General features: G+C 38.8%; 1 protein-coding gene across 1 annotated transcript in view; it reads left to right on the top strand.

Moving 5' to 3' along the window:
• The first annotated feature begins 5459 nt into the window (after window positions 1-5459).
• LOC114029697 overlaps window positions 5460-27417 on the top strand; it is a 45686-nt gene continuing 23728 nt past the window's right edge. Inside the window, exons 1-6 of the mRNA XM_027844311.1 lie at window positions 5460-5553; window positions 7824-7945; window positions 8086-8140; window positions 8216-8337; window positions 8723-8989; window positions 22254-22378. Of these exons, the coding sequence (XP_027700112.1) occupies window positions 5460-5553; window positions 7824-7945; window positions 8086-8140; window positions 8216-8337; window positions 8723-8989; window positions 22254-22378 (785 nt within the window). The remainder of the gene's footprint in view (window positions 5554-7823; window positions 7946-8085; window positions 8141-8215; window positions 8338-8722; window positions 8990-22253; window positions 22379-27417) is intronic.

Genomic DNA, 27417 nt, shown 5'->3' with positions numbered 1-27417 from the left:
ATACACTTAAAACAGAAAGATACAGGGAATTAAAATAAGGAGTTGGAGCAGAATCTACTATGCTTAAGCTGATGTATAAAAGGCAGGGTAGAAATCAAACAAAGCAAAAGTAAAAATAGACCTAATTAAAAAAATAAACAAGGAAACTACATTTTGTTAAAAGTTACCATAGGCAATGGATTAATATCAACACTAAATATACACATATACCAAATGTAATAGCATCTAAGTTCTTAAAGGAACATTTAAATGAGTTACAGAAGGAAATAGACAAGACACTAAAACAATAATAGTGGGGGACCTTAATTTACCCTTCTCAGACCTAAATAAATCTAACTAGAAAATAAACAAGAAGGTAATTAAGAAAATGAATGGAATTTCAGTAAAGTAAGATATCACAGTATACCTGCTCTCAGCTGTGCATGTCATCTTCACAAAAACTGATCATGTATTAGGGCATGAAACCTCGCAAACAAAGGAAGAAAAGCAAAAGGGTTAAATGCATCTTTTTTTCTGATGATAATGTAATAAAAATTACATTCAATAAAAGATTCTTGAAGCAAAGATTAAAAATTAGTTGGAAATTAAGTAACAATCCTATAGAATGGGTGAATCAAAGAATAAATAATTTCATTACAGATAATAGTGAGATGTAAAAATTTGTGGGATAAAGCAGCATTTAGGGGAAAATTTATGTCTCTAAACACTTACATTAATAAAAGAAAGAACAGATCAACAAATTGGGCATGTAACTAAAATCAACCAATTAAACATAAAAACCCCAATAAAATAAATAAGTCATTAGCTAATTTGATTTTTAAAAAGGAAGAAAATCAAATTACTAGTATCAAAAATGGAAAAGTTGAATTCACAACCAATGAAGATGAAATAAAAGCAATTATTTAGAGCCACTTTGACCAATCATTTTCCAGTAAAACTGACAATCTTAATGAATTGGATTAATATTTACAAAAATATATGTTGCACAGATTAATAGAATGGAAAATAGAATATTTAAATGACCCTATCTTAGGAAAAGAAATTGAACAAGTCATAAATAAGTTCTCTAAGGGGAAAAAAAAACCAGAGCTAGAGGGATTTACAAGCAAATGCTACCAAACATTTAAACAACAATTATTTCCAATACTGTATAAACTGTTTAAAAAAAAAAAAGAAGCACTCTTAACAAATTCCATCTTTGACACAAATATGGTCTTGATTTCTGAACCATGGAGAGTCAAAACTGACAAAGAAAACTCTAGATTATTTTCCCTAATGAATATTGATGCAAAAAAATTAAATAAAATATTAGCAAGGAGATTGCAGCAATATATCACAATGATCATATTTTATGACTATGGCTGTATTATACTCAGAATTCAGGGATGGTTCAATATTAGGAAAACTATAAACATAATTGACCATGCTAATGACAAAAATAACAAAAATCATATTATTATTTCAATAGATGTAGAAAAAACTTTTTGACAAAATACCCCACTCATTCCTGTTAAAAAAAAAAACACAAGAAAGCACACATACACACAAATACACACACATCTCATTCCATCTCCCATCTCCTTGTTTTTGTATTGACTGTATCCTAGAATGTGCTCCTTCTTCCTTACCTCACTCTGCTTTGGAAAATCCCTTTCTTCTTTTAAGATGCCACTCAAGCAGCACTTAGCTCAGTCCCTGGCATTTTAATAAATGTTTATTGATTGATTAAAACAGCACCTCACCCTGAAATATTAATTACTTATGGGTAGATCAGGCTAATACATTAAAAATCACAATAGTAGCTAAATTACTTTTCTTATTCAATGCCATACCTATCAAACTATCAAAGAATTACTTTACAAAGCTAGAAAACAAATAGCAAAAATCATCTGGAGTAACAAAAGGTCAAGAATATCAAGGGAATGAATGAAGAAAAAATAGGAAAGAGGGTGACCTAGCAGTACCACATCTCAAACTATACTACAAAGCTGTAATTATCACAATTCAGTGATAGGTAAGTTGATCAATAGAACAGATTAGGTATGGAAGCAAATGAGTATAGTAACCTAGTATTTGATAAATCAAAACATCTCAGCTACTGTGGCAAGAACTCACTGTTTGCAAAACTGCTGGGAAAACCAGAAAGTAATCCGGAAGAAACTAAGCATGACCATATACCAAGAGAAATTCAAAATGGGTACATGATTTAGACATAAAGAGTGATATTATAAACAAATTAATGGAACTTGGGAGAAATTACCCTGATCTAATGACAGGGAAAGAGTTCATGACCAAACAAGAGATAGACAGGTTCATAGAAAGTAAAATGTTCAATTCTGATTATACAAAACTTTTACATAAACAAAACCAACACAGCTTATATTCAAAAAACAAAAACAAAAACAAAAAAAACCCCCAGGAAACTGGAAGAGGGGGATCTTTTCAGCAAGTTTCTCTGAAAAAGATCTAATTTCTAAAACACATAGGGAATGGAGTCAAATTTCGAAGAATAAGGAGATTATAACCATTTCCAATTGACAAATGACCAAAGGACATGAAGGGATAGTTTTCAGAAGAAGAAATCCAAGGCATGAAAAAATATTCTACAATTTTAATAATTAGAGAAATATTAATTAAAACAATTCTATGGTACCATCTCATACCAATCAGATTGGCCAAGATGACAAGAAAAGGAAGATGACAAATGGTAGAGGGGATGTGAAAAAATTGGTACACAAGTGCACTATTGGTAGAGCTGTAAATTAGCCCAATCATTCTAGAATGCAATTTGAAATCATCAAAAGAATTTTCAAGATCCTTGCTAGTGACAGAAAATTACTGATAGAAAATGTAATGTTACTTGCCACTCTCTTTATGATCCTAGGAATGTCAGAATTTCAGTAATGTATTTACATTCCTACTTTTAAGATATTTACTCTTGATTAGGTCAAGCTGAACCACACCCTAACCTAAGTCTCCCCAACTGGGAGATTTTACCTTGTAATGGAACCTAGTTTAAGCTGGATCTCAGCTTCTAACATCCTTGCCCCCTTCCTTTAGGATTCCTGGTATGAAGGGCAAAACAGCCAGAATGAAGTGATTTTCCTTGTACACATTGCTAAGGGCCACTGGGGTCTCATGACCAGGCCTTGCCACCTCATATTGCCCCCTCGCCCCTCTCCTCCTAAAGGTATAAGAAGCTTTTGCATGGGTCTTAGAGTTGGGAAATTCATTGTGCTCTGCATTCAAGGGGCATCCCCTAGAGTGGCAGGTTTCCTATCCTGTTATCTCAATTAAATAAACACACTACCCTGTTATCTCAATAAATAAAGAACACTTTATTCCTCAATTCATGGCTTTGATTTATTTTAGCACTTGATACTAACTAACCAGTGCAGGAATATGCCAGGTAACGGGCAAGCTGGTAAATTGCAATTTATTGATACACTCAAGAGTGGGTGACGGACATGTGTGTCTCACAATTTCACAAATCACACACATACACATACATAAATATGTATCTGTGTATTACATACATGTGTATGTGTATGTGTATATGTATACGTGCGTGGATAGATAAATAGTGTCTCCTCCTTAGTTAGCCACATGACCCAGAAGTTTGGGTACAATCAAGTAGGTGACATAGGCAGGCTTACAAAGCAGTTTTGGGTAAGATCAGGTAGGGTACAATAAACCTGAAAAGATATGTTTTTAGCAAAAGAAAAAGGATACTTAAATTGCTATAAAGACCTTTAGCATAGCCATTTACACCAGACTAGTATCTTCATTATCATTCAGTTATTTATTAGCATTTGTTTGGCTCCTACTATATGCCTTAGTAGAGGGAATAAAGAGAAGTGAGTGAGTTTGAAAGAACTATTCAGGGTCCTTGGAGTTTTCTTTTGTTACTGGAAAGTGATTGGGGGAAGGGAGGTAATGAAGGAGACATTCAGTACACTGAGTACCACACAGAAAAAGAAGAAATACAATAGCAAAATAGCAGAAAGTGGGGTCAGTTATGATTTCCCCCAAATGCACTTTCAACAGAACTATGCCCCCAAAGCTATAAAACTGTATATACCCTTTGACCCAGCAAGGGTTACTAAGTCTATACCCCAGAGATAAAATGAAGAAAAGAACCCATATGTACAAGAATATTTATAGTAGCTTGTTTTGTGGTGGTAAAAAATTGGAAACTGAGAGGCTCCCTATCAATAGGGAATAGCTGAACAAATTATGTGCATGTTAAGTTTTCTGGCTGTCCTCCAAGACTGGAATATTCTCCCTCCACAACTCTGCCTTCACACTTCTCTGGCTTTCTTTAAGTACCAACTAAAATACCATTTTTTATACCTTTTCTCCCACTTCCTCTTAATACTAATGCCTTCATTTTATTAATTATTTCCTACTGCATCCTGCATATAATGTCAAGATATTAGGAGACATCCTGTTTTCCAGAGCTAAGGCCCAGTAAGCAGGCTGTGCCCTGAACTTGGCATAACAACATTCCTTTACTCGTACCTTCTGGATTATCTCAGCCACAGCAAAACCCCAGAACTGGGACTTATGATTTCTCTATTTCCCAGGGGATCCTGATCTGAGAGCTGGAACTACAGCAGAAAGCGATCAATCACATCTTCTGACACTCTGAACAATCCCTGTACTTGTAACTGCTAAGCGAACCAAATCAGGTGCTGCACTGCTGTTCCTACTGATGAGGTCTAGAGGTTTAGGGGTGCTGGAACCCCTAGATCACGACACAAGGGTCCTGCTTGAAAGAATTCGGCCCAAGCCTTCTTTCAGCTAAAGACAAGGTTTATTAAAGATCCGCCATATTAGCCAGACTCTTGAGGAATCTGAGAGTCTGTGCTACACTCTAAAAATCTCAGCAGTGGCTAGATTATAAGAATCAGAGCCTCTTAATGGAGACAGGATGGACCTTATATACAGAAAGACTACGGGAGGGATCTAGGAGTGGACAAGTAGTTTATGAGGTAATAGATCTGGAGGGTTGGCCAAGGGAGAATGGAACCTAGATAGGATTAAGGGTGGGAAGTGGCCTGGGGCCATAGGGAGGTTAAGAAAATGGAGGGCTAGGCTAGGTCAAGGATAACAGAATTGGGGGATTGGGTGTAGCCAAAATGAAAGGCCAATTGATGGAATTATGGCCTCAGGGGAATGCCAGAGATCTCCTTGATCAAGTGGGAGAATTCAAGGATTGTCCAAGGGTGTTCTAGCACCCATAGACAAATGGGGCCCAAATTGGGACAAAGGTCTCACTTTGGGCCCATACCCCATCACTACCACGAAGAACCTTTGGTTCTGTACCTCCCTGAATTGACCTCATAGAGCTCAATGACTCTTAAGACTTGAGAAAACCGCAAGGATCAATATTTCTAATAACTTGGAGACTGTTCCCACAGGACCCAAGAATGCCCGTATTTCCCCCATATGCCTGCATGCATGGGCTTGCCATGGGACCTATTTACTCATGCCCCAAGACTGTGTTGGGTCCCGACTCTTTCATGCTTAAAAACCCTACCCCTGTCACAAGTGAGCAAGCCTCACTTCATTTTGTCCTCAGGAGGACTTGTAAACATTTTCCTCACTTTGAAATTAAACTTCTTGTTTGATTCCTGACTCTCCCGTCTCTGGCCACCCACAGGTCAGTCTTCTTTGTATATATTTGTTTGAGTGTTATCTTCCCCCATTAGATTGTAAATTCCTTGAGGCAGGTGAACAGTACCTAGTACTTAGTAGGTGCTTAATGTTTATTGATTGTGTGGACTTGAGCTCTGTAATGCCTATACTTCCCTTAAACATGCTAGAATTTCCCTTTTTCATAGGGGAACCAGACATCAGACTGGCACAACAACTAGCCAATCAGGAGGACTTCTGAAGCCCAGGGTTGCTTAACACAACAGTGATCCTTTGGGACAAAACATTAGCTGAACTCAAGAGATGCCTGCAACTGCTGAAATCAGTCTTGTTTATTGAATATGATGGAATACTTTTGTGCAATAAGAAATTATGAAGGTGATAGTTTCAGAAAAACCTGGCAAGATTTGTATGAATTGATGCAAAGTGCGAGAAGATATGATTATATTTCCAGATAAGGAAATTGAGAGGAGCTCTGGGTCAGGAGCTTCAAGAACGAGCTAAAATTGAGTGAAACTAGTTGGATTAAAGAGGCTGGAAGTAGGACAATGGTTAAGCTTTACTTAGGGTGCACATGCTTAATAGGCTCATGAATACTAGCTTCTCAACCTCTGGGCCAGGTTAATGGGTTAAGATGCCATTTTCTAAACATTTTATATATAAAGAAGGAGGGGGAAACATACCAAGGGGAATATGTGGTGGACATTTTGGGAAGTCTGTGACCTGTTCTGACTTTACCAATGAAAATCAGCTAGGAGGGACTTGCGGAATGGGAACAGGGATATAAGGTTTGCTCTTGCTTCTGTAGGGTTTGTGTGTGTGTGTGTGTGTGTGTGTGCGCGCATCTCCAGTCACAGACCTGCTTCCTACTGGCAGTGTATTACAGGTTTCACTGCTTCACTCATCCTGAGTCTGTCTAACTTACTGTGCCCATTTGGGGACCAGAGGTTATTTTCAGCAACAGTGAAGTGAGCAGAACTAAAACAACTTATACAGTAACAGCAAAATTGTAAAGATTATAAATTTTGAAAGACTTCATAACTGATCAACACAGTGACCCACCACAATTCCAAAGAACTCATAATGAAACATTTTACCCACCTCCATAAAAAACTGAAGGACTCAGGGTGTAGAGTAAAGCCTATTTTCTTTCTCTTTATTTGTTCGCTTAAAAAAAATGGAACATGGCTAACAAAGAAATTTGTTTTGCATGATTATACATATTTCTAATGGGTTATATTTTTTCTTGTCTTGTCAATGGGTAGGGGAATGGATGAGGGATAGATGATTTAGAACTGAAAATAAAAGAAAATTGAATTAAAAGATTATCAGATTTAGTAATCAAAATCATCTGTAACTTTGGAGAGAGCAGTTTCAATTGAATTATGTAATTGATTGTCTGAATAGGGAGAGGAGGTGGAAGAAACATGTAGAAAGCTTTTACAAGGAATTTAGCTGAAATAGGGAGGAGAGATATAGGATGATAACTTGAGGGGATGGTAGGATTAATTCAATGTTTTTTTTAAGGATGGGAAGATTTGAGCATATTTGAAGACTGTAGTGAAGAAACCATCAGATAGAGAGAGACTGAAGAATCCAATCCAAAAAACATTTATTAAGTACCTACTATGTGCCCAGTACAGTGCTAAGCACTGGAGATCAGACGAATAAAAAGACAGTCCCTCCCCTCAAGGAGTTTACAATTTCACAGGGCAAGACAACACATAAATGGAGCAGAAAAATGGGTGAGAGGAGAACACCAGGGGGCATCTTGTTTGAACCAGTTGAAAGCAGGAAAAACAACAGATGCAGTGGAGGGATCCGGGAAATCCAGTTTTTTGCCCTGTATAAAGAAAAGCATTGGGAAAAATCCAGTCAGAGGGGAGAGGAGGCTGAGGGAGGTGGTGTTAATCAAGGATTGAGTTAGAAGTATTAGATTTGTCAAAATATTTTGGAAATATTCTGTTTCCCAGATCTAAGGCCCAAAAAGCAGGCTATGCCCTGAACTTGGCATAACAATAATCCTTTGCATTCTGGATGATATCACCCGCTGGCAAACGTATTGCTTGGATCAGCACCAGGTGTAGTTCCCCCTATTTCCCAGGGCCATCCACCACATAGTCACAATCCCTGTTCCTTATCACTGACAGGTGTTCCGGTAACAGAATTCTGGTTTTGTGCCCGGGAGGGTGGGCATGACCCCAAGATAGGAGTCAATACTGTCCCCACAGGACCCGTGGAAACAGTAACTCAAGACCTAAAAATGATTATGTCACGGTCCCTCCCAGTATGTATATAACACCCGCCTTTAGTTCAGCACCTTAAGCCCACCTTCTTGGAGCTGGGGTGGGTTTTCATATGCCTAAGTCATTTTCCTCACTGTGAAATTAATTAAACTTCTGTCTGTGTCCTGACTCCTGTCTCTAGCCTGCTCTGTTTGTTCGGCTCTGGACACCCAGATTAGAGGCCGGTTCTGGTCCCGGTTGACAGATTCATAGCCTAGAGTAGGAAATAAAGACTTGCACTGACTGGGGAACTCTTTAAATGGAGGTTCTAGGAGGAACCCAGAGATCTCAACCAAAGATATTGATGTACATCCCGGGGTGTGCTGAAGCCAGCTCAATTGAGATCCAGACAATCGTTAAATTTTCAGAGAGCAATCTCGGAAATCGGGCAAAGGTATAAAATCAGGGCTTGATTTATTTATGTTGATTGTCTAGCCTTAGTGATGAAGGAAATGTTAAAACTGCAGATTAAATTTAAAAGTATGTTTGTTTTTTTCCCCCCGCGATGGAGGGTAAACACCCCGGGGTGTCCTTTTCCGAGATGCCAAAATTCTGAGCATATTTAATCACAATCAGAATCCTTTGCACATAATTAAAGAGACTAACCACGGCCTTTCTGCTTTAACCAAGAAATCCAGTCTTCCAGATCAACATCTACATTATAAACATTTAAGCTGCTTGAAAACCTGAAGCTTTAACCCACGTCGAAGGTCTTGACTTTTAACTAGGCTACAGGCAATCAACCAGCGGCTGGCAAAAACTAATATGGGGGTCGCTAGGACCCAGTTCTTCCTATCCCGCCTTGCCCTCTTCTGGGGGCGGTCCCGGGGCCGGGGGTTAGTCGGGCAGGGAGCTCGGGTGTCACGGCTGGTCGTCGGTGTGGGTGCGGTAGGGTCCCGGAGGTTTTCCCGGACCCGCTCCCGCCTCTTCCTTCCTTCCGCGTCTTCACTCCGGGCAGCCTCGGCCGGCCGCCTACCCTTCGGTGCGTTGTCCTCTCGTGCAGGCTCGCGTTGCTTTGGCGGCGGCAGGCCGGCGCTGCTTGTTCGGTAAAGGGCCCTCGTCGCGGTCGCAGGGCGTGGGGGTGGGGGGTGGGGGTAGCGTCGCTTTTGTTCTCTGGGAAGGCGGACGAGCTTCAGGCCCGCCGGGACCGCAGACGTTCGGAAGGGGGCGGGAGCTGTTGGCGGCTCCCGGTGGGGGCGGGGAGAAGCTGAAAGCGGAAGAAGCTCCTTCAGCCTCGGCGCTGGTTGGGGCGGTCTGTGGGGCTGGGCTGGGCTGGGCTGGGCTGGGCTCGGCTCGGCTCGGCTCGGCTCGGGGTTTCCGCAGCCGCTCCGGCCCCTTCGCGGTCGGGCAGTCGGGCAGTCGGACTCCTGCTAGGCCAGGGTGCTGCCGGGAGGAGGGCGTCGAGCGCAGCCGCCGCGGGCGTTTTCGGTCAGACCCAGGAGAATCTCCCGGAATTCCAGCCTTGGCCCCCTCGGACGGGAGCAGCTTCCCTCGCCCTGGTCCATGCGCACTCAGGCAGCCTCCGGCGGAGGACGAGATCCCCGGGGATCCCTGAGTGAGTCTGCGGCCGTCGGGGGCGGGGGAGAGCGACTTCGGATGACCCGGAGTCCGATGTGGGAGGCGAGGTGGACGGTTCTGGCTGGTCAGTGCGAACTTTTTTGAATGTTTCTCATCCGAGCAAGAGAAAAAGTCTTAGGGAAGATTGAATGAAAGTGATGTAAATAAATAACAGCCCCCACTGTGTGCCAGGCGCTTTACAAATATCTCTTTTGATTCTCGAAGCAACTGTGAGGTAGGTGCTAATATATCCATTTTAGAGATGGGGAAACTGAGACAAGGTAAGTGACTTGCCCAGGGTCTGAGGTTGAATTTGAATTCCGGTCTTTTGACGCCAGTCCCGGCACCGGATGCACTGCGCCACCTAGCTACCGAAATAATCGTTTGTAAAGCTAATGTCTTAGTCACTACCCTTAGGACTGAGGATACAAAGAAAGAAAAAAAAGTTTCTCCTCCCACGGAGCTCTCCGTCTATTGGGAGAGACCACATGCAAACAACTCTACAAACAAACTATGGATAGGATAAATTGGGTATAATTAGAAGAAAGGCATTACTGTGAAGGGTGGCGGCTAAATGATTGAGATTGTGGATCAGGGTTGGTTTGTTCGTTTTTTTTTTTTTAATTAAAGAAAAAGTGAGTATAAGTCAGTTTTTACTCTTTTGCTGCTCATTTCAAAGTCTTTTTATAATCGATCTATTTGTGTTTTGTGCATTGCTAGGTGGTCATTATTTAGGTACAGGAACATACTTTCTGTTTCCAAAGGTATTTTTTTTCCTTAGGTATTTTTCTGTACAAACATACTTGTGTCAGACTTGCCTCGAGGGACATCTCTTCCCCTAAATCGGGGTCCTGGGAGTATTAACCATAGCAATTGGTTCATTAAGCTTTTGAGAGTTTGTTTCAATCACAACAGTTTATTTTGTAATGCTTAAGTAACAAAATGGTTTTTAAAAAAAGAAAATAGACATAATACTCATGTTTTGTACTTAGGAGTAGTTTTAAATCAGGGTTGAGCATAGTGTCTCATATAAATATTTATAAGGATTGTGTATGTTTGTCTCCCCTTTTATAGGGGAGAGTTTGTAGCTGTTAATGTTAAATGTATATGCTTTAAAAGAAAGTAATCATTGTTAATCTATAAAAGTAAATGTTAACCCTTAAGGTTTTACATGTATTATAGTTTGTTTTGTTTTATATCTGGACCTGTGATATTACAGATGTAAGGAAGACGCCACTGAGGAGAGTACCTCTGGCCAAGCCATTCTTCCACTGTTGAGCAATTTACAGTCTTAGAATGTACTTGAGGGCCCTAATACTGAGTGGCACAGCAGTTCAGTCACAAGCTTGACTTGAACCTGTGTCTTCCCTACTCTGGCCTCTATCCAGTTTGTTACCTCTGCTTATTATCTTTAGTTTACAGTAAGACTTTTTTTTTTTTTCACAACACCATTTCCTTCTTCAGTTTTATGCAGGCAGGGGTTAAGTGACTTGCCCAGGGTCACACAGCTAGTAAGTGTCTGAGGTTATGACCTGAGTTTAAATGTGGCCTCAGACAGTTACTAGCAGTGTGACCCTGGTCAAGTCACTTAGCCCTGTTTTCTTCAGTTTCCTCATCTGTAAAATAACCTGGAAAGGAAAATGGCAAACCACTCCAGTATCTTTGCCAAGAAAACCTCAAGTGAGGTAACAAAAGAGTTGGACACAAGTGAGCAAAAAACAGCTTTCTGACTCCAGGACCAGTGTTCTCTCCCCTGCACCACCTAGCTGCCCTTGTAAATTAAGTATGTGTAAGCATAAAGTAAGGCAAGAGTTCTTAATCTGGGGTCTATGAACTTTTTTTTTTAATATTTTGGTAAAATTTAAATTTTTACTTTGTAGTCCTATGTATTTTATTTTATGCATTTAAAAACAGGGCTCCATAGGTTTAACTGCCAGAAGGAGTTCAACCAGACAGAAAGAGTTAAGAACTCCAGAACCGAGAGAACATATCTCAGAAATTTATCTTTGTTTTGAGCCTGGTCCTATAATCTGTTGTCATCTCCCACTCCCATCGTTTTCTTTTTTGCAGATGACCAAACCTGCTTATTCAGGTATCATATCTTTTCTGCCTAAACCCACACTTTTTAAGTTTTGCAGGTTTGCAAAGTAGGAGTCATTTTAAGCTGTTTACACTCTGCCTCATCCCCATAGCGAAACAGTTGTCGAGTCTTTTTAAAAATTTTTCCACTTAATAGTATTTTATTTTTTGCCAATTACATGTAAAGATAGTTTTCAGCATTCGTTTTTTATAAAATTTTGAATTCCAAGTTTTTCTCCCCATAAGACAGCAAGCAATCTGATATAGGTTATACATGTACAATCCTGTTAAATAATATATTTCCACATTAGTCATGTTGTGAAAGAATCCAAACAAAAGGGAAAAATCATGAGAAAGAAAAAACAAAAAACATAGTTGTCAAGTCTTGTCAGTTTAACCACCACAGAAGTTGGTTTCCTTTTCTCTCTTCTTACATAACTACATGATGTAGCCAATATCCTGGTTCAGTTCCTCTTCATCTCTAACTTGGATTATTGATATAGCCTTCTAGAATTGATCTTCCTGCTTCCAGTCTTTCATTATCTATTTACTATGCAGTCAGCAATTTTATATTCCAAATGTGCAAGTTTGACCATAACATTCCTCTTTTCAAGAAGTTTCATTAGTTTCCTTTTATCTCTAGGATAATATACAAATAATCCACTTGGTACTTAAATCCCTTCACTGTTTGGTTCAATGCATCTTCTCTGTCTAATTGCATATTAATCTGAACCTCACAAAGTAGGGTCTGATTTGTTTTGGTAGAATAAAGAAACTGAGTTTCATCCAGACAGATGATTTATTTAGCAAGGGATACTATTGCAGAAACAAATCGAGTCCAAGGTTCTTGGTGTCCAAGGTTCTTGGTAGCCAAGGACCCTGACACAGTTCTAAGATACAATTTGTAGGAATGATAAACAAGAAAAACAGAATTATAGGGGTTGAGACACTGGGTTTCTTATTGGTGGAGAAGATCGGGAGACATTGAGGTGAGAGGGAGAGGGGTAGTTTTGTGACATTCCTTAAATTGGTGACATTTGGGAGGGGGAGTAATCTTTTAACTTCTTCAAAATTACGTGGAAAAAGTTGAAACAATGTCACAAAATGGTAAAGGCAAAATGGAGTCACTAATGCTATTTTAATATAATCTAACAAGTTAAACTGACCTAATATAGAGAATATATGTTAGAGTCTGTGTCATACCTCAATGTCTGGCATGCTATCCCTGTTTATCTTTGCTTTTTGTAATTCCTTATTCCCTTAAAGTCTCAATCAGCTCAAGTGTTACCTTTCTTGATTCCCAATCTCAGTTGTTATGGTAGCTTCTCCATTTTTTATGTATTCTGCACATCCACATAAATATATGAACTCTTTACTTACCTACTTGGAAACTTGTGTCCCATAGTAGAATAAAAATTTCTTGAGGAAAGGGACTGTCTTTCCTTTGTCTTTCCTTTTTCCCATGCCTTGTAAATAGTAGGCACTTAATGCTTAAAGTAAATTATTTACTTATTAAATGCTCCTTGATTTCTTTAAAATGGTCATTGTGCTTAAAATGTTAATTAATAATTTTAGCTACTATTCTAATGAGCCCTAATCCCTTTATCGGTGATTTAGTTTCTAAATTATTCCTTTTTAAACCTACCTTAAAGCTCACGTGCAGAGATAATCTCTTTGTAAACTGGAAGATTAGTCTTGTCCAGAGAAAAACCACCTCTTCAAACCTATGAGTAGTTTGAATACATAAATCTCTGCTCAAAACAGATTGGTCACTACTGTCCTGCCAGTGAGTGATAGTATGGAATTCATTTAAAGGAAAAGAGCTGCCTACTTGTTTTTTCATCACCTACATTTCCCAATTGTATCACTTCCCCACCCCCACTCCTAAGCTGTCCTTTATAAAAAAGAATGGAAAAACAGTTGTGCAAAGTTAACCTATACATCAAAAAGTCTCATAAAATTGCTTTTATTCCAGTTGAGGAAATGAAGGTTCAGAGTGTTGTGGCCTGCCCAGTATCATACAACTAGTAATAAATGTCCAAGGCAGAATCAGAACTCATGGTTAGATTCAGAATGGCTTGATTGAACAGACTGGCAACTAATGGATTGATAAGACTTCATCATCTAATGGTCAACCTGCTGCAGAATCAACTTAAATGTGGGAAGTCTCTAGTGTAGTACCCAAAGAATCTGTCCTTGTCTCCATCTTGTTCAGCATTTTTGTTAGTAATTCAGATAAAGGCTTAGATGTTGCCTTCAACTGAATCAAAAAGACACAGGTCTGACCAAGTCATTTCCCTGCTCAAATCAATCAACCAGCATTCATTAAGAGCATACTATGTTCCAAACACTGTGTTGGGAATACAAAAATAGTCTGAAAGATTGTCCCTGTCTTCTAGGGGAGGAGCATGGGGGGAAAGGACAGCACAAAAGTAAGCTGAGAAGTGGAGGAGGGGTGTGTGTGTATATGTTATGTATGCATACAGAGGGTCCTGGGATTCTCTCTTAAAATGGAGGTTCTAGGAGGAACTAACCAGAGAGAGGCCAAAAGGGCAGAGGCCACTTCCAGTGTGCCACAGCCAGAGGTAGCTTCCAGTATGAAAGGGTTTCTGGGTTATTGTAGAGAACCTCAGGAATGCATCTTGGAGAAGAAAGAAAGTAAACATATTAGTGGTTCCCTACTGTCCCTAAGATAAAATACTTCTAGCATTTAAGAATAATAATGTTGTTGTTCAATTGTGTCTGATTCTTTGTGACCTCATTTGGGGTTTTCTTGGCAGAGACACCGGAGTGGTTTCCCTTTCCAGCTCATTTTACAGATGAGGAAACTGAGGCAAACAGGGTTAAGTGACATACCCAAGGTCACACAGCTAGTGTCTGAGGCCAGATTTGAACTTGGGAAGATGAGCCTGACTCCAGGCCCCCAATCCACTTCGCCATCTAGCTGCCCCGTAATAATAATAGTTAACATTTATATACTACTATGTATAAGGTGCTATGTTAGGTGCTTTACAAATATCTCATTTAATCCTCAAAATACCTTTGGGAGCTAGGTCCTAGTGCAGATTTGCACAACTTGGCAGTAGGTAGGGACCAAAATTAAAATAGGCTAAACTTCTTGCTAGCGGATAGGTTAGGCTAGAGACAGACTGACCATGGTTGGTTGACGAGGGTCACGTGACAGAGGAGGGGGAGATGGAAACCCAACACTTTACCAAGGCAACCCATGGGCCATATGTTGTGAAGGCCTGAACTGCTGCCTAATATACGCTAGACACTGCTAAATACTGGAGGAGGCAAACTGGTTAAGTAACTTGCTGTGTCACACAGATATAAGTGTTTTGAGGTTTGAATGAACAGACTGGAAACTAATGGAGTAATGTGAATTCATCATCTAATGGCCAACTTGCTGCTGCAGAATCAATTTCCATTGATTGTACTGTCAACCACCAGAGTTCGGTTGGAATGTAATTTGTAGGAGGGCAAATAATATGAAACTGAAGTGTAGATTTTGGCTGGATGTAAGGAAAAATTTTAACATTTAGTGTAGTTCAAAAATAGAAGTAGATGTCTTAGTAGGTATAGCACATTTTCTTATAATGCAATGAGTCTCCAAGCTGAGGCTTGATGACCATTTATAATATTGTAGAGTGGGTTACTGTTCAAATAGTACATGACCTCTGAAGATCCTTGTAATTTGTGAAGAGATCATGAGTGAGTAGGTACTGAGAGGGAGCATAAGTAGTCGAAGGATCATGAGTGAAGCATTTCCTTACTCATAGGAATGCAGGCATACTACTCCCTTCCCCTGTGATCCTACTGCCCTCCTTTATTTCTTCCTCCCTTTCTGTTTCTGTCCATCGCATCACTATTCTTGTCTCTCACGTTCATCCCTGACTCCTCATTCTCCCCTAAAACATCGGCAGTTGGCAAATCTTACCATTTCTACTTCCATAGCAACTCTCATGTCTGATCACTTTTCTCCACTCACAGCCATCATTTTAGTTTAGACTCTAACCTAGATATATTTTTAAAAAAATATTTATTTATGGTCTTCAGCATTCACTTCTGTAAGATTTTGAGTTCAAATTTTTTCCTCTCCAAGATGGCATGCAATCTGATGCAGGCTGTACATGTTCAATCATATTAAACATATTTCCTTATTAGTCATGTTGTAAAGAAGAATTAGAACCAAAGGGAAAAGCCACGAGGAAGAAAAAAAAAAGAGAAAATAGTATGCTTCAATCTACATTCAGACTCCATAGTGGATATGGATAGCTTTTTCCTTTATTAGTCTTTTGGAATTGTCTTAAATCATTGCATTGCTGAGAAGAGTTAAGTCTATCAAAGTTGGTCATTGCACAATGTTACTGTTACTGTGTACAGTGTTCTCCTGGTTCTGTTCACTTCATTCAGCATCAGTTCATGTAAGTACAGGTTTTTCTGAAATCTGCCCGATGATCATTTCTTAGGGAACAATAGTATTCATTTACATTCATATACCACAGCTTGTTCAGGTGTTGCCCAATTGATGGGCATCCCCTCAATTTCCAGTTCTTTGCCAGCACAAAAAGAGCTGCTATAAATATTTTTTGTGCATGTGGTTCCTTTTCCCATTTGTAAGATCTCTTTGGGATACAAACCTAGAAGTGGTATTGTTGGGTCATAGGGTATGCACATTTTTATAGCCCTTTTGGACATAGTTCCAAATTGCTCTCCAGAATGATTGGATCAGTTCACAATTTCACCAACAATGCTTTAGTGTTCCAATTTTCCCACATCTTACTTATCATTGTCCTGTTTTGTCATGTTAGCCAATCTGATGGATGTGATGTGGTACGTCAGAGTTGTTTTGATTTGCATTTCTCTAAATGAGTAGTGATTTAGAGCATTTTTTATATGCCTATAGATATTTTTAATTTCTTCAGCTGAAAACTGCCTGTTTATATCCTTTGACCATTTATCAGTTGGGGAATGATTTGCATTCTTATAAATTTGACTCAGTTCTCTATATATTTTAGAAATGAGGCCTTTATCAGAGACACTGGCTGTAAAAATTGTTTCCCAACTTTCTGCCTCCCTTCTAATCTTGGTTGCATTGGCTTTGTTTGTGTAAAACCTTTTTAATTTAATGTAATCAGAATGATCCATTTTACATTTCATAACGTTCTCTATCTCTTGTTTGGTCATAAATTCTTCCATTTTCCATAGTTCTAAAAGTTAAACTATTCCTTGCTCTCCTAATTTGCTTGTAGTATCACCCTTTATATCTAAATCGTGTACCCATTTTACCTTAATCTTGGTTTATGATGTAAGATGTTGGTCTATGCCTAGTTTCAGCCATACTGTTTTCCAGTTTTCCCTGAAGTTTTTGTCAAATAGTGAGTTCTTATCCCAGAAGTTGGAGTCTTTGGGTTTATCAAACAGTAGTAGATATGTACCTAACCTATTCCACTGATCCACCACTCTATTTCTTAGCCAGTACCAACTACTTTTGATGATTGCTGCTTTGTAATACAGTTTTAGATGTGGCTAGACCACCTTCCCTTGCATTTCTTTTCATTAATTCCATTGATATTTTGGACCTTTGTTCTTCCAGATGAATTTTGCTATTTTTCTAGCTCTATAAAATAATTTTTTGGTAGTTTGGTTGGTATGGCACTGAATAAGTAAATTATATTTGGCAGAATTGTCATTTTGATTTTATTAGCTTGCCTTCCCATGAGCAACTGATATTTTTCCGATTATTTAGATCTGACTTTATTTGTGTGTTTTGTAATTGTGTTCATATTGTTCCTGGGTTTGTCTTGGCAGGTAGATTCCCAAATATTTTATATTGTCTACAGTTAACCTCTTTTCGATCTCTTGCTGTTGGGCTTTGTTAGTAGTATATAGAAATGCCGATGATTAATGTGGATTTATTTTATGTCCTATAACTTTGCTAAAGTTGTTAATTATTTCAGGTAGTTTTTTGGTTGATTCTCTAGGATTCTCTAAGTATAGTATCATACCATCTGCAAAGAGTCATAGCTTTGTTTCTTCTTTGCCTATTCTAATTCCTTCAATTTCTTTTTCCTCTCTTATTGCTAAAGCTAACATTTCTAGTACCATATTGAATAGAAGTGGTCATAATTGTGAGAGTCAGGTAAGGGTTAAGTTTCCACAAAAATACAATAGTGCTGGGAGGGGATTGTGAGAATCGGGCAAGGGATAGGTCTTCGTAAGGGACAAGGTATCATGCTCCCACAATTTAAGATAACCTTTGACATCTTACAACATCAACAAAGAATTTGGTAATAACAAGTTGCATTGTTTTAACAAGCTTGTAAAGTCTTGCAAAAACAGGGGAAGGGGTAAGCCAATGAAAAGAGCCCTAGTCTTTTGAAATAGACTCCAGAAGTTCCTGTTTTTCAGTCTAGAGGGAAGTTCCTGTTTTTTTCAGTCTAGAGGGCAGAACCAGTTTTAACTGGCCCTAAGTAGGACAAAGAGTGCAGGCTTTTGGAACTGCGCATGCTTAATCAGCTGATATAATATTAACTGACACCCTGCATAGAATTAGAGCCTCATTAACTGATCATGCCTCCTATGATGAGGGAGAGAGTACATGTCAAGGGGAAACATGGGATGGGCAGCCCACGAAGATTGTAACCAGGAAAGGAATGGACCAATCCGGGCCTGGAAAGAAGGAGTTGCCACACTCTTAATAGTATAAAGCTTTCTCTCACTTCTGTATTAGGCACATTCTCTTCCGGGACTTGTGCCCACTTCTTGCGAGAACCATAATAAATGATTCTTCACTCTGAGCTTAGTTTCATTTTTGACTAGAAGGCTTGTTTTCTCAGAGTCTTAGAAGGGTGGGGTAATTGGCTGCTGCAGCTCACCAGGGCTTAAGCCTCCACTTGGCTCTGAAGGTCTCTAAGGCCTCTTTTCTAACATAATGGACATCTTTGTTTCACTACTGATCTTTTTGTAAGTGCTTCTAGCTTATCCCCATTACATAAAATGTTTGCTGATATTTTTAGACAGATGCTACTTGTCATTTTAGGAAAACTCCATTGATTCCTATGCTCTCTAGTGTGTTCTATGGGAATGGGTCCTGTATTTGTTTTGGTTTTGTTTTTTTTTTGGCTAGGTAATGGGGTTAAGTGGCTTGCCCAGGGTCACACAGCTATTAAGTGTTATGTGTCTGAGGCCGGATTTGAACTCAGGTCCTCCTGAATCTAGGGCCGGTGCTGCATCCACTGTGCCACCTAGCTGCCCCATGGGTGCTGTATTTGGCAAAAGCTTTTTCTGCATCTATTGAGATAATATTATGATTTGTGTTAATTTTGTTATTCGTGTGGTCAGTTATGCTGGTTGTTTTCCTAATATTGAACCAGGCCTACGTTCTTGGTATAAGTCCCTCCTGGTCATAGTGTATTATCCTCAAGATAAGTTGCTGTACTCTCTTTGCTAATGTTTTATTTAAAATTATTCTATCTATATTCATTAGGGAAATTGGTATATAATTTTCTTTCTCTGTTTTGGCTCTTCCTGGTTTTGGTATCAGCACCATATTTATATCATAGAAACAATTTGGTAGGACTTCTTTGCCTGTTTTTCCAAATAGTTTATGTAGTATTGGAATTAATCGTTCTTTAAATATTTGGTAAAATTCACTTGTAAATCCATCTGTCCATGAGATTTTTTTCTTAGGGAGTTCATTGATGGCTTGTTCAATTTCTTTTTCTGAAATGGGGTTATTTAAGTATTTCTTCTTCTATTAATCTAGGCAATTTATATTTTTGTAAGTAGTCATCCATTTTATGAAGATTGTCAGATTTATTGGCATGTAGTTGGGCAAAATAGCTCCTAATTCTTGTTTTAATTTCCTCTTTATTGGTGATGAATTCACCCTTATCTCACCTAGATAATTATATCAACCTTCTCATTGGTCTCTCTTCCTCAACTATATCTACTGTTCCATTCTAAATTGATTTTCTGTAAGTACAGAACTGACCATGTCACTCTCCTACTTAATAAACTCCAATGTCTTTGTTCAACTTTTTTTTAAGCTTTTATTTAGTATTTTATTTTTTCCCCAGTTACGTTAAAAATGATTTTTAACATTGGTTTTTAAAACTTTGAGTTCCAAATTCTCTCCTTCCCTCCCTTCATTGAGAAGGCAAGCAATTCTGTATAGGTTATACATGTGTAGTCATGCAAAACATAATAGTCATGTTGTGAAAGAAAAAATAGACAAGGAAAAAAATAGACAAGAAAAATAAAAGTTAAAAGTATGCTTCAGTGTTTATTCAGATACCATCAGTTCTTTTTGTGGGGATGGATAGCATTTTTCATCGTAAGTCCTTCAGAGTTATCTTGGATGGTTATATTGCCGAGAATATCTAAGTGTTTCAAGTCATTACAATATTGCTCTTATTTTGCATACAGTACATTTTACTTTGCATCACCCCATGCAACACTTTCCAGGTTTTTCTGAGAACATCCTGCTCATCATTTCTTATAGTACAGTAGTATTTCGTCATAATCACATACCATAACTTGTTCGGCCATTCCCCAATTGATGGACATCCCCTCAACTTGTCTTTGTTGAACTTTTAAAGCCTTTCATCACATGACCTCATTGGATATTGCTCTCCCCCACTCCTCTGAATTAACCAAGCTGTCTTTTTTTGTGTCTCTCTCTCTTTCTCTCTCACACACACACACACACACACGCACACACACACACACACACACACTCACTCACTCACACTCACAAACTGTCTTTGCCCTGGGTGTGCTCTGAAATATACTCCCTCCTCATTTCCCTCTGCCTTGGAGAATCCTTTTCTTTAAGGTACAACTTAAGCAAAGCCTAACAGTCTCTGGTATAGAATAGGTGCTTAATAAATGCCTGTTGATTGATTGAAACAGCACCCTCAACTCCCAAGACATTCAAGGAAAATGAAAACTGAAATGACAGATACTGACTGATATCAGAACATTTTCCACTTTATGTAGTTTGCGTAAGATGCATACTTTAATGTTGATCATTTGGTACCAGCATTGTCTCATATTTTTCCCTAGTTGTGTTACCTCCTAGTTTTTTGTTTTTTTTTTAATATTCTGGTATTTCTTCTGTATCACTTTATGAAAGTCTTACCATGTTTTTTTCTGAATTCATAATCCACATGGAGCAATATTTAGTTATATACTTCAGCTCATCCATTCCCTAGTGTCTGGGTATTTTTTTCCCACCCAGTTGCTTTTATTACAAATAATACTGCTAGTGAAAATTTGTGTACATATAAATATTTTCTTGATGTAAACTTCTTGGAATATGAGCAATTTAGTAATTTCTTGCATAATGAAGAGGGAGAAGTAAGATTGATTCCATCTTGGAACCATGAAAAACCTTGATTAAGGAATTGTGGCAAACATACCGTCACAAACATACTCTTACAAAACCAAAAGGATACACATGAGGCAAACTGTTTTAATTTTTAACATTGTTTTCTTCTGTTAGATTTTGTACTTTCTTCTCCAATTGGCCAATTGTATTTTTAAGGGATTTGTTTTCTTCAGTGTACTTTTTTTCCAGTTGGCCAGTTGTGTTTTTTAGGGACTTGTTTTCTTCAGTGTACTTTTTTTCCAGTTGGCCAGTTGTATTTTTTAAGGACTCCTCTACCTCTCTCATTTGATTTTTAAAATCCTTCTTGAGCTCTTCTGAGAAGGCTTTTTGGACTTCAGACCAGTTCATATTCCCTTTTGAGGTTGCAGATGTGGGTTTGTTGACAATGTTGTCCTCTTCAGAATCTCTGTCTTGATTTTTCACTCTTCTCATAATATGAATCTATGGTACGTTTGTTTGTACTCGTGGTGTTTCTTTATTCCCTGGCCTTTAAAGAGATTGAGCTCTCCTGCTGGGGAGCAGAGCACACTGACCTACGCTTCTTGTGTTGGGAGCCTAGGGCCTGTTGGATGACTGTGTGCTGGGGCCTCCAGTGTTGGCAGTTGGAGGCTGTAGGGTTCTGGCAGCTTACCTGGTGTTGGACTGGAATCAGCAAGGCTGGAACTTTCTGGCAACTCTAGGTTGCTTTCTTCAGCTCCTTTCAGATGAATGCTGCAGGGTGTTTATCTGCCTGGGGCCCTTTGTAGTGCTGTTTCCCTTATTTTTGCCGAGGCACTGGGAGACCTGTTTGCTGTAGAATGCCGAGTCACCAGGCTTGCCTCCTGGTGTGCTAAAGTGGGGCTTTCCACTAGGTGACTGGGATGCCTCCCCTTCTGTACTGCTTCCCTCCCCCCAGGGCATGAGGGGCCTTTCCCGTTAATCCCTCAAGCTACCTAACTGCACTGCTGCTCCCCATCTTTCTTCTGGTTCAGCTGGTTTTTTCTGGGGTGATATTTTCTGGGCTTTCAGAGGTTGATAGGGGAGTGTGAGAGCGACTGTCTTTTTACTCCACCATCTTGGCTTCCAGAAGCAGAAGCTCGGCAAACTGTTTTAGATGGTAAAGAGAAACCACACAATGTTTGAACATCTTGAAATTTTTCTTCCGTTGTTAGATACCCCTTTTCCCCTCCAGAAAAGCCTATGAAAGTATGTAGTTATACCATGTGTAATGGAAATAGTGCTCAGAGTGATATTACTGTTTCCCTTTTATGTGACTGGTTTTTCTGGTTCTTTGACAGTTTTGGAGGACCCATCCAGTTCTGTCCTGTATAACTGCCACTAAAAGGACTGGAACTCCTGCAAAGTTATCTGAGCAGCCATTTGAGCCTAAGCCTTACTGCTCCCTGGCCCTGGCCCTTGTGGGGTGAGTACCAGTGGTAAAACTTGAAAGCTTTTACTGAGTTTTCTTTGTGACTGTCTCATTTCAGCCTTAAGGTAAATTCAGCTTCTGTGCATATGGGTGAGTGAGAGTGAAAAAGAGAAAATGAGAATAGTATGTATACTAAGTATATGCTATCAGCAGTATCTTTTTGTGTTTTGTGTCTTTGTCATCTGGGCAGAATTCCTTTTTTTCCTGTGGTCTGATCAGCCAGAGGTAAAAAGGAGGGTAAAAAGAATTGAGTTTTTAAACTGAAATTTTCAAAGCCTTAAAAAAATAGTCTCATTTCAACATTCCTTATTGTGGCCAGTTGAGAATGCATAGAAGCAGATAGGAAGGAAGGTGTTCCCCTTCCCAACTTACAGTACTTCATGACATTGAAAATTAAAAATATTGACTTTGCGACTCAGTTAAATTCTTTTTGTTGTTGTTTTTTAATATAAATTTTATTAGTGTCATTTTTTTTAGACATCACCATAATCTCCCCCAGTGTCCCTTCCTCTCCCCCTCCCATATGTCAGAAAATACTTAGTATTTAAAGAAAAGAGGAAGAAAAATCATAACTGATCAATATATTGAAAAAGTCTGAAAATATGTGCAATGTGCCATATGTAGGGACCTTCTATTATAATTTTGCAACATTCACTTTTGATTTTTGTGTGTGTGGTAGTGATATATATATATATGTATATATGTATATATATACATATAAATCTTTTTAATGTGGATTTCTTAAACTAAGATGTGAATTTTGACCTTATGCTGAAATATCCTAGTGGGAGTTTTTGGGTTCACCTCTCTAGGCTTGTTAGAGATTGTGTGAAATTTGTGTACAAATGATCTTTCTCTGGGGAATCCAGAGATTTTCATTACTTTGGTGTCAGGGGAAAGGAGGTGATTTATAACTTGGAATTTGGTCCTAAAGTTCAGAGTTACCTTCCTCTCCCTCCCCTTGATAATCCTGACAGAACAAGTTAACCAGCATATGTGTTCATGAATGAGAACTTTGTGAATTCTGAGTTGAGACTAGAATGATTTCCCCTTCTGCTTCCTGCCTCCCCATACACTAATAGCCAAATATAAGGCTATGGCAGTTTGTTAAGAGAATAAGAAAATAGTTTTAAAAGTTGGTTTATATAGTATAGATAGAATTGATTTATACGGTGATTTGTTTGACTATTATTGTGGGGTCTATGGAAGATAAATGGGTCAATTGTAAATTGATAAAGAACCATAGTTTCTTAACATTCCTTTTGAAACCATAGTTTCTTAGCTCATATTAATTATACAGTGTTAAAAATAGGACAAAATAATGAAGTAGCAAGCTACCTTTACACATTTGAGTATGCTGTTTGTCAGTTTTTATAAGGATTTGATATTATGTTCAAAGCATTTTATTTTTGGATCTGCTGACTCCAATTTGAAAGAGGTTTTCATTAAGCCATCTAGACCTAGACTCAGCGCCTTTCTAGTTTTATGTGAACAAATATGCATTCATTTTCTGGGGAAAATTCAGAATGATTCTTTTCATTATTTTGTGTGAATTGAATGTTTAAAGCTAGGAGGGGAAGACAAGATCTGGAAGTTTTTAGGAAATACGTAGTTGTTTGTCCTTCATTCTCAAAGAGGACGATGACTTAGGGAAGGTGATTTCATGACTTGCAAGTGAATTGGATTTAAGTGAGGCTGGGCTGTGCAAAGTCATCAGCCTCACTCTCTCCTCTGGAGCCATCTGTGTTCAGTGTTAAGATATAGATCAGGACAACTGGAGATGGTCCGTAGGAAATACATTACATGAGCTTCATGGGTATAAATGTGATTTTTTTTTTCTCTTAAAAAAAACATCTGAAGTGTCACTACAAAGTGATGGTCTTGTATTATGGTACTTGTTAGTATTTATGTTTATTTGAGAAACAACTGTACTCCTAAGTTATAAGCAATGGAACTTGCATTGGGAGGTGGACTTCTTAGAACTGTAATTTTGTTTTTTTTCTGAGTTTGAGACTAGGAAAAGCTGATCAAATAATTAAGTCAGTAGTGCATCATTGAGGGGAAAATGCCAAGAGCTCACAGGGATTGCTGCCTATGCGTTACATCAAACAGATAAATAGGAAATTCTGGGAGAGTTGAGAGCATGGCCTTATGAAGGTAGTGTCAGAATTGTCTCTGTTCTTTTTGCCTATTGTAGTTTTTCTCCTCTTTTTTTTTTTCTTTTTTCTTTTTGGTGAGGCCACTGGGGTAAAGTTACTTGCCCAGGGCCACACAGCTAGTAAGTGTCAACTGTCTGAGGCTGGATTGGAACTCAGGTCCTCCTGACTCCAAGGCCAGATCTCTATCCACTTCGCCACCTAGCTGCCCCATGTTTCTCCTCTAAAGAGGAATGTTTCCCACCTGTTAGATCATTGGCTTGGCTGTGAGACCTTTTGACTGTGTGAATTTGGACTATGCATGGATTGCCTGTTCCAAAAAGTATTTGATGTTTTACCTAAAATCAGATAGCTAAGAGAGGTTTGTCCTATCGTAGCTTTGGTAGGTCAGTCTATGACTTTGCAACCACATCCCTTCAACTTTCATGGGTCTGATATCGTCAAAAGAATTACAACTGTTTTATGATGAATCTACTTTTATGCTCCCTAGTCCTAAGGATATAGGAGTTTAAAACCTTGCTACTTTTATGAATTATTTTATTATTGTTTTTGTTATTTTGGGGACCCTAGTGCCCATCCTAAACCTGAAACCAATTAGAGTCCTTTATTCAAGTGGGTGATTTGTCTATCTTGGACCATAGATGGAAGTGGTGGCAATGGACAGGTAAGTAGTTATGAAGAAAAAGAGACAGAAGGTGAGGAGTTAGGGAGAATGAAGAAAAGAAAGGAGAAAGGTTTCTTAGCATGGAGAATATAACAAATGAAAAGGCTTAAAGCAGGAGATGGAATGGAGATGCACATGGAGCAAGCTAGTAGGCCAGTGTGACTAGATCATGGAGGAAGTAAAGTATAAGAGTACTAGAAAAAGGTAGTAAAGGGACCAGGTTGTGGAGGGTTTTTGAATATGTTTTATTAATTGTAAATTCTCAGTATGGATTGAGACCTTCTCATTTAGAACAGCTATAGTTTTATTATGTTGGCAGAGAAATTTTTTAAGTCATATAATTACTGTTTGCAGACTGTCATGGGCACCCATTTTACAGATCAGGTGTTCTTGGCTGTAGTATCCCTGGGGTTCTAAACCTCTCTCCTACCAGCAAATGGCCTGCCAGATAATAGTGATTCAGCATTCTGTCCAAATGATGAGTAATTCTCTTATCAAGGGGAAACCGAAGAGGAAACTACTTCTCTTGGAATAGTGCAGAATTTTGGCTAAAGAACTTCTGTGGCAAATGGATGTACAAAAATACAAAAGTATTATTTATGAGTCAGATAATTTGAGGATATAAACATAGAAACCACAGAATGTTATAATGTCCTTGAAGTTTTTCCATTGTTGCTTAACAGATACTCCTATCCCACTTCCAAACCTATAAAAATATGTGGCTAATATAGTTATAACAGGAACAGTGCTCAGATTTTTTTCCCCCCTTGATAATTTCTTGAAAGATGATGTCTGGGCTCTTTTTTTGATTGTGGCTTTCAGATAGTCCAATAATTTTTAAAATCTCTGTCCTGGATCTATTTTCCTGGTCAATTGTTTTTCCATTGAGTTATTTCACAGTGTTTTCTATTTTTTCATTCTTGTTTTACAGTATCTTGATTTCTCATAAAGTCACTTGCTTCCAATTGCTCCATTCTAATTTTTAAGAAAGTTTTCTTCAGTAAGCTTTTGGACTTCTTTTTCCATTTGGCCAATTTTCTTTTTAAGGCATTCTTCTCCTCATTGACTTTTTGGATCTCTTTTGCCATTTGGGTTAGGCTATTTTTAAGGTGTTATTTTCTTCAGTGTTTTTTTGGGTCTCCTTTAGCAAACTGTTGACTTGTGGGTTTTTTTTTTTTTTAAAGGCAATTGGGGTTAAGTGACTTGACCAGGGTCACACAGCTAGTAAGTGTCAAGTGTTTGGTCTGAGGCCAGATGTAAACTCAAGTCCTCCTGACTTCAGGGACAGTGCTCTATCCACTGCGCCACCTAGCTGTCCCTGTTGACTTGTTTTTCATGATTTTCTTGCGTTACTCTCAGTTTTTCCTCTCCTGCTCTTACTTGCTTCTCAAAACCTTTTTTGAGCTCTTGCATGGTCTGAGACCAATTCATATTTTTCTTGGAGGCTTTGGATGTAGGAGCTTTGACTTTGGTGTCTTCTTCTGGTTGTGTGTTTTAATCTTCTTTGTCACCAAATTAAGATTCTGTGGTCTGATGCTTTTTACACTGCTTGCTCATGATCCCAGCCAATTACTTGAGTGATAAACTCTATGTTAAAGTAGGGGTCTGCTTCTAGTGTGGAGAATATACTGTCCCAAGCTTCTGGGGTTTTGTTAGCTATTTTCAGAGATACTTTTAGGGACCTGTAAATTTTCAGTTCTTCCAAGGTGCTATGATCAAGGGCGAGGTGTTTACTCCTTTCCTGGCCTGTGCTCTGGTCTGTGAGTGACCACAAGCACTCTTGTCTGCTTTGGAACTGTGAGGAGGATTTCCTCTCCACAGCCACTGCAAGCTCCACCATGTCAGCACTCCTCCTTGCCCCAGGACTGCCACCCAGAACTGAATTTAAGTCTTACTCGTTACGGATTTCTGCTCACCCACGTAAGCAATAATCAACCAGGACTCCAGCAGGCTGATGATGAATCATGCTTCTCATATCTCAGAAGAGAGGTGATGGTCTAGAAGTACAAAATAAGGCATATGTTTTCAGTTTCTGAAGGGAGAAGCCAGTTATCTTAAGGAAGGAACCCTTCCTGAACTTGATTAAGGTAATGATCAGACAGAGAGCAGAATTCGATTGAGCAATCTATTTAAGAGCTGTATCCCCCTTCTTATATTTTGATAGTTAGGATTTCTATTTATTATTATTTGAGTTTTTCCCTTTTTTGCTTTTC

The sequence above is a fragment of the Vombatus ursinus genome, unplaced genomic scaffold (genome assembly GCF_900497805.2).
Source record: "Vombatus ursinus unplaced genomic scaffold, bare-nosed wombat genome assembly UNPS02014941.1, whole genome shotgun sequence".
In the NCBI taxonomy this organism is placed as follows: Eukaryota; Metazoa; Chordata; class Mammalia; order Diprotodontia; family Vombatidae; genus Vombatus; species Vombatus ursinus.
Note: the sequence above shows the minus strand (reverse complement) of the source record. Positions and strands in the feature narration are given on the sequence as shown.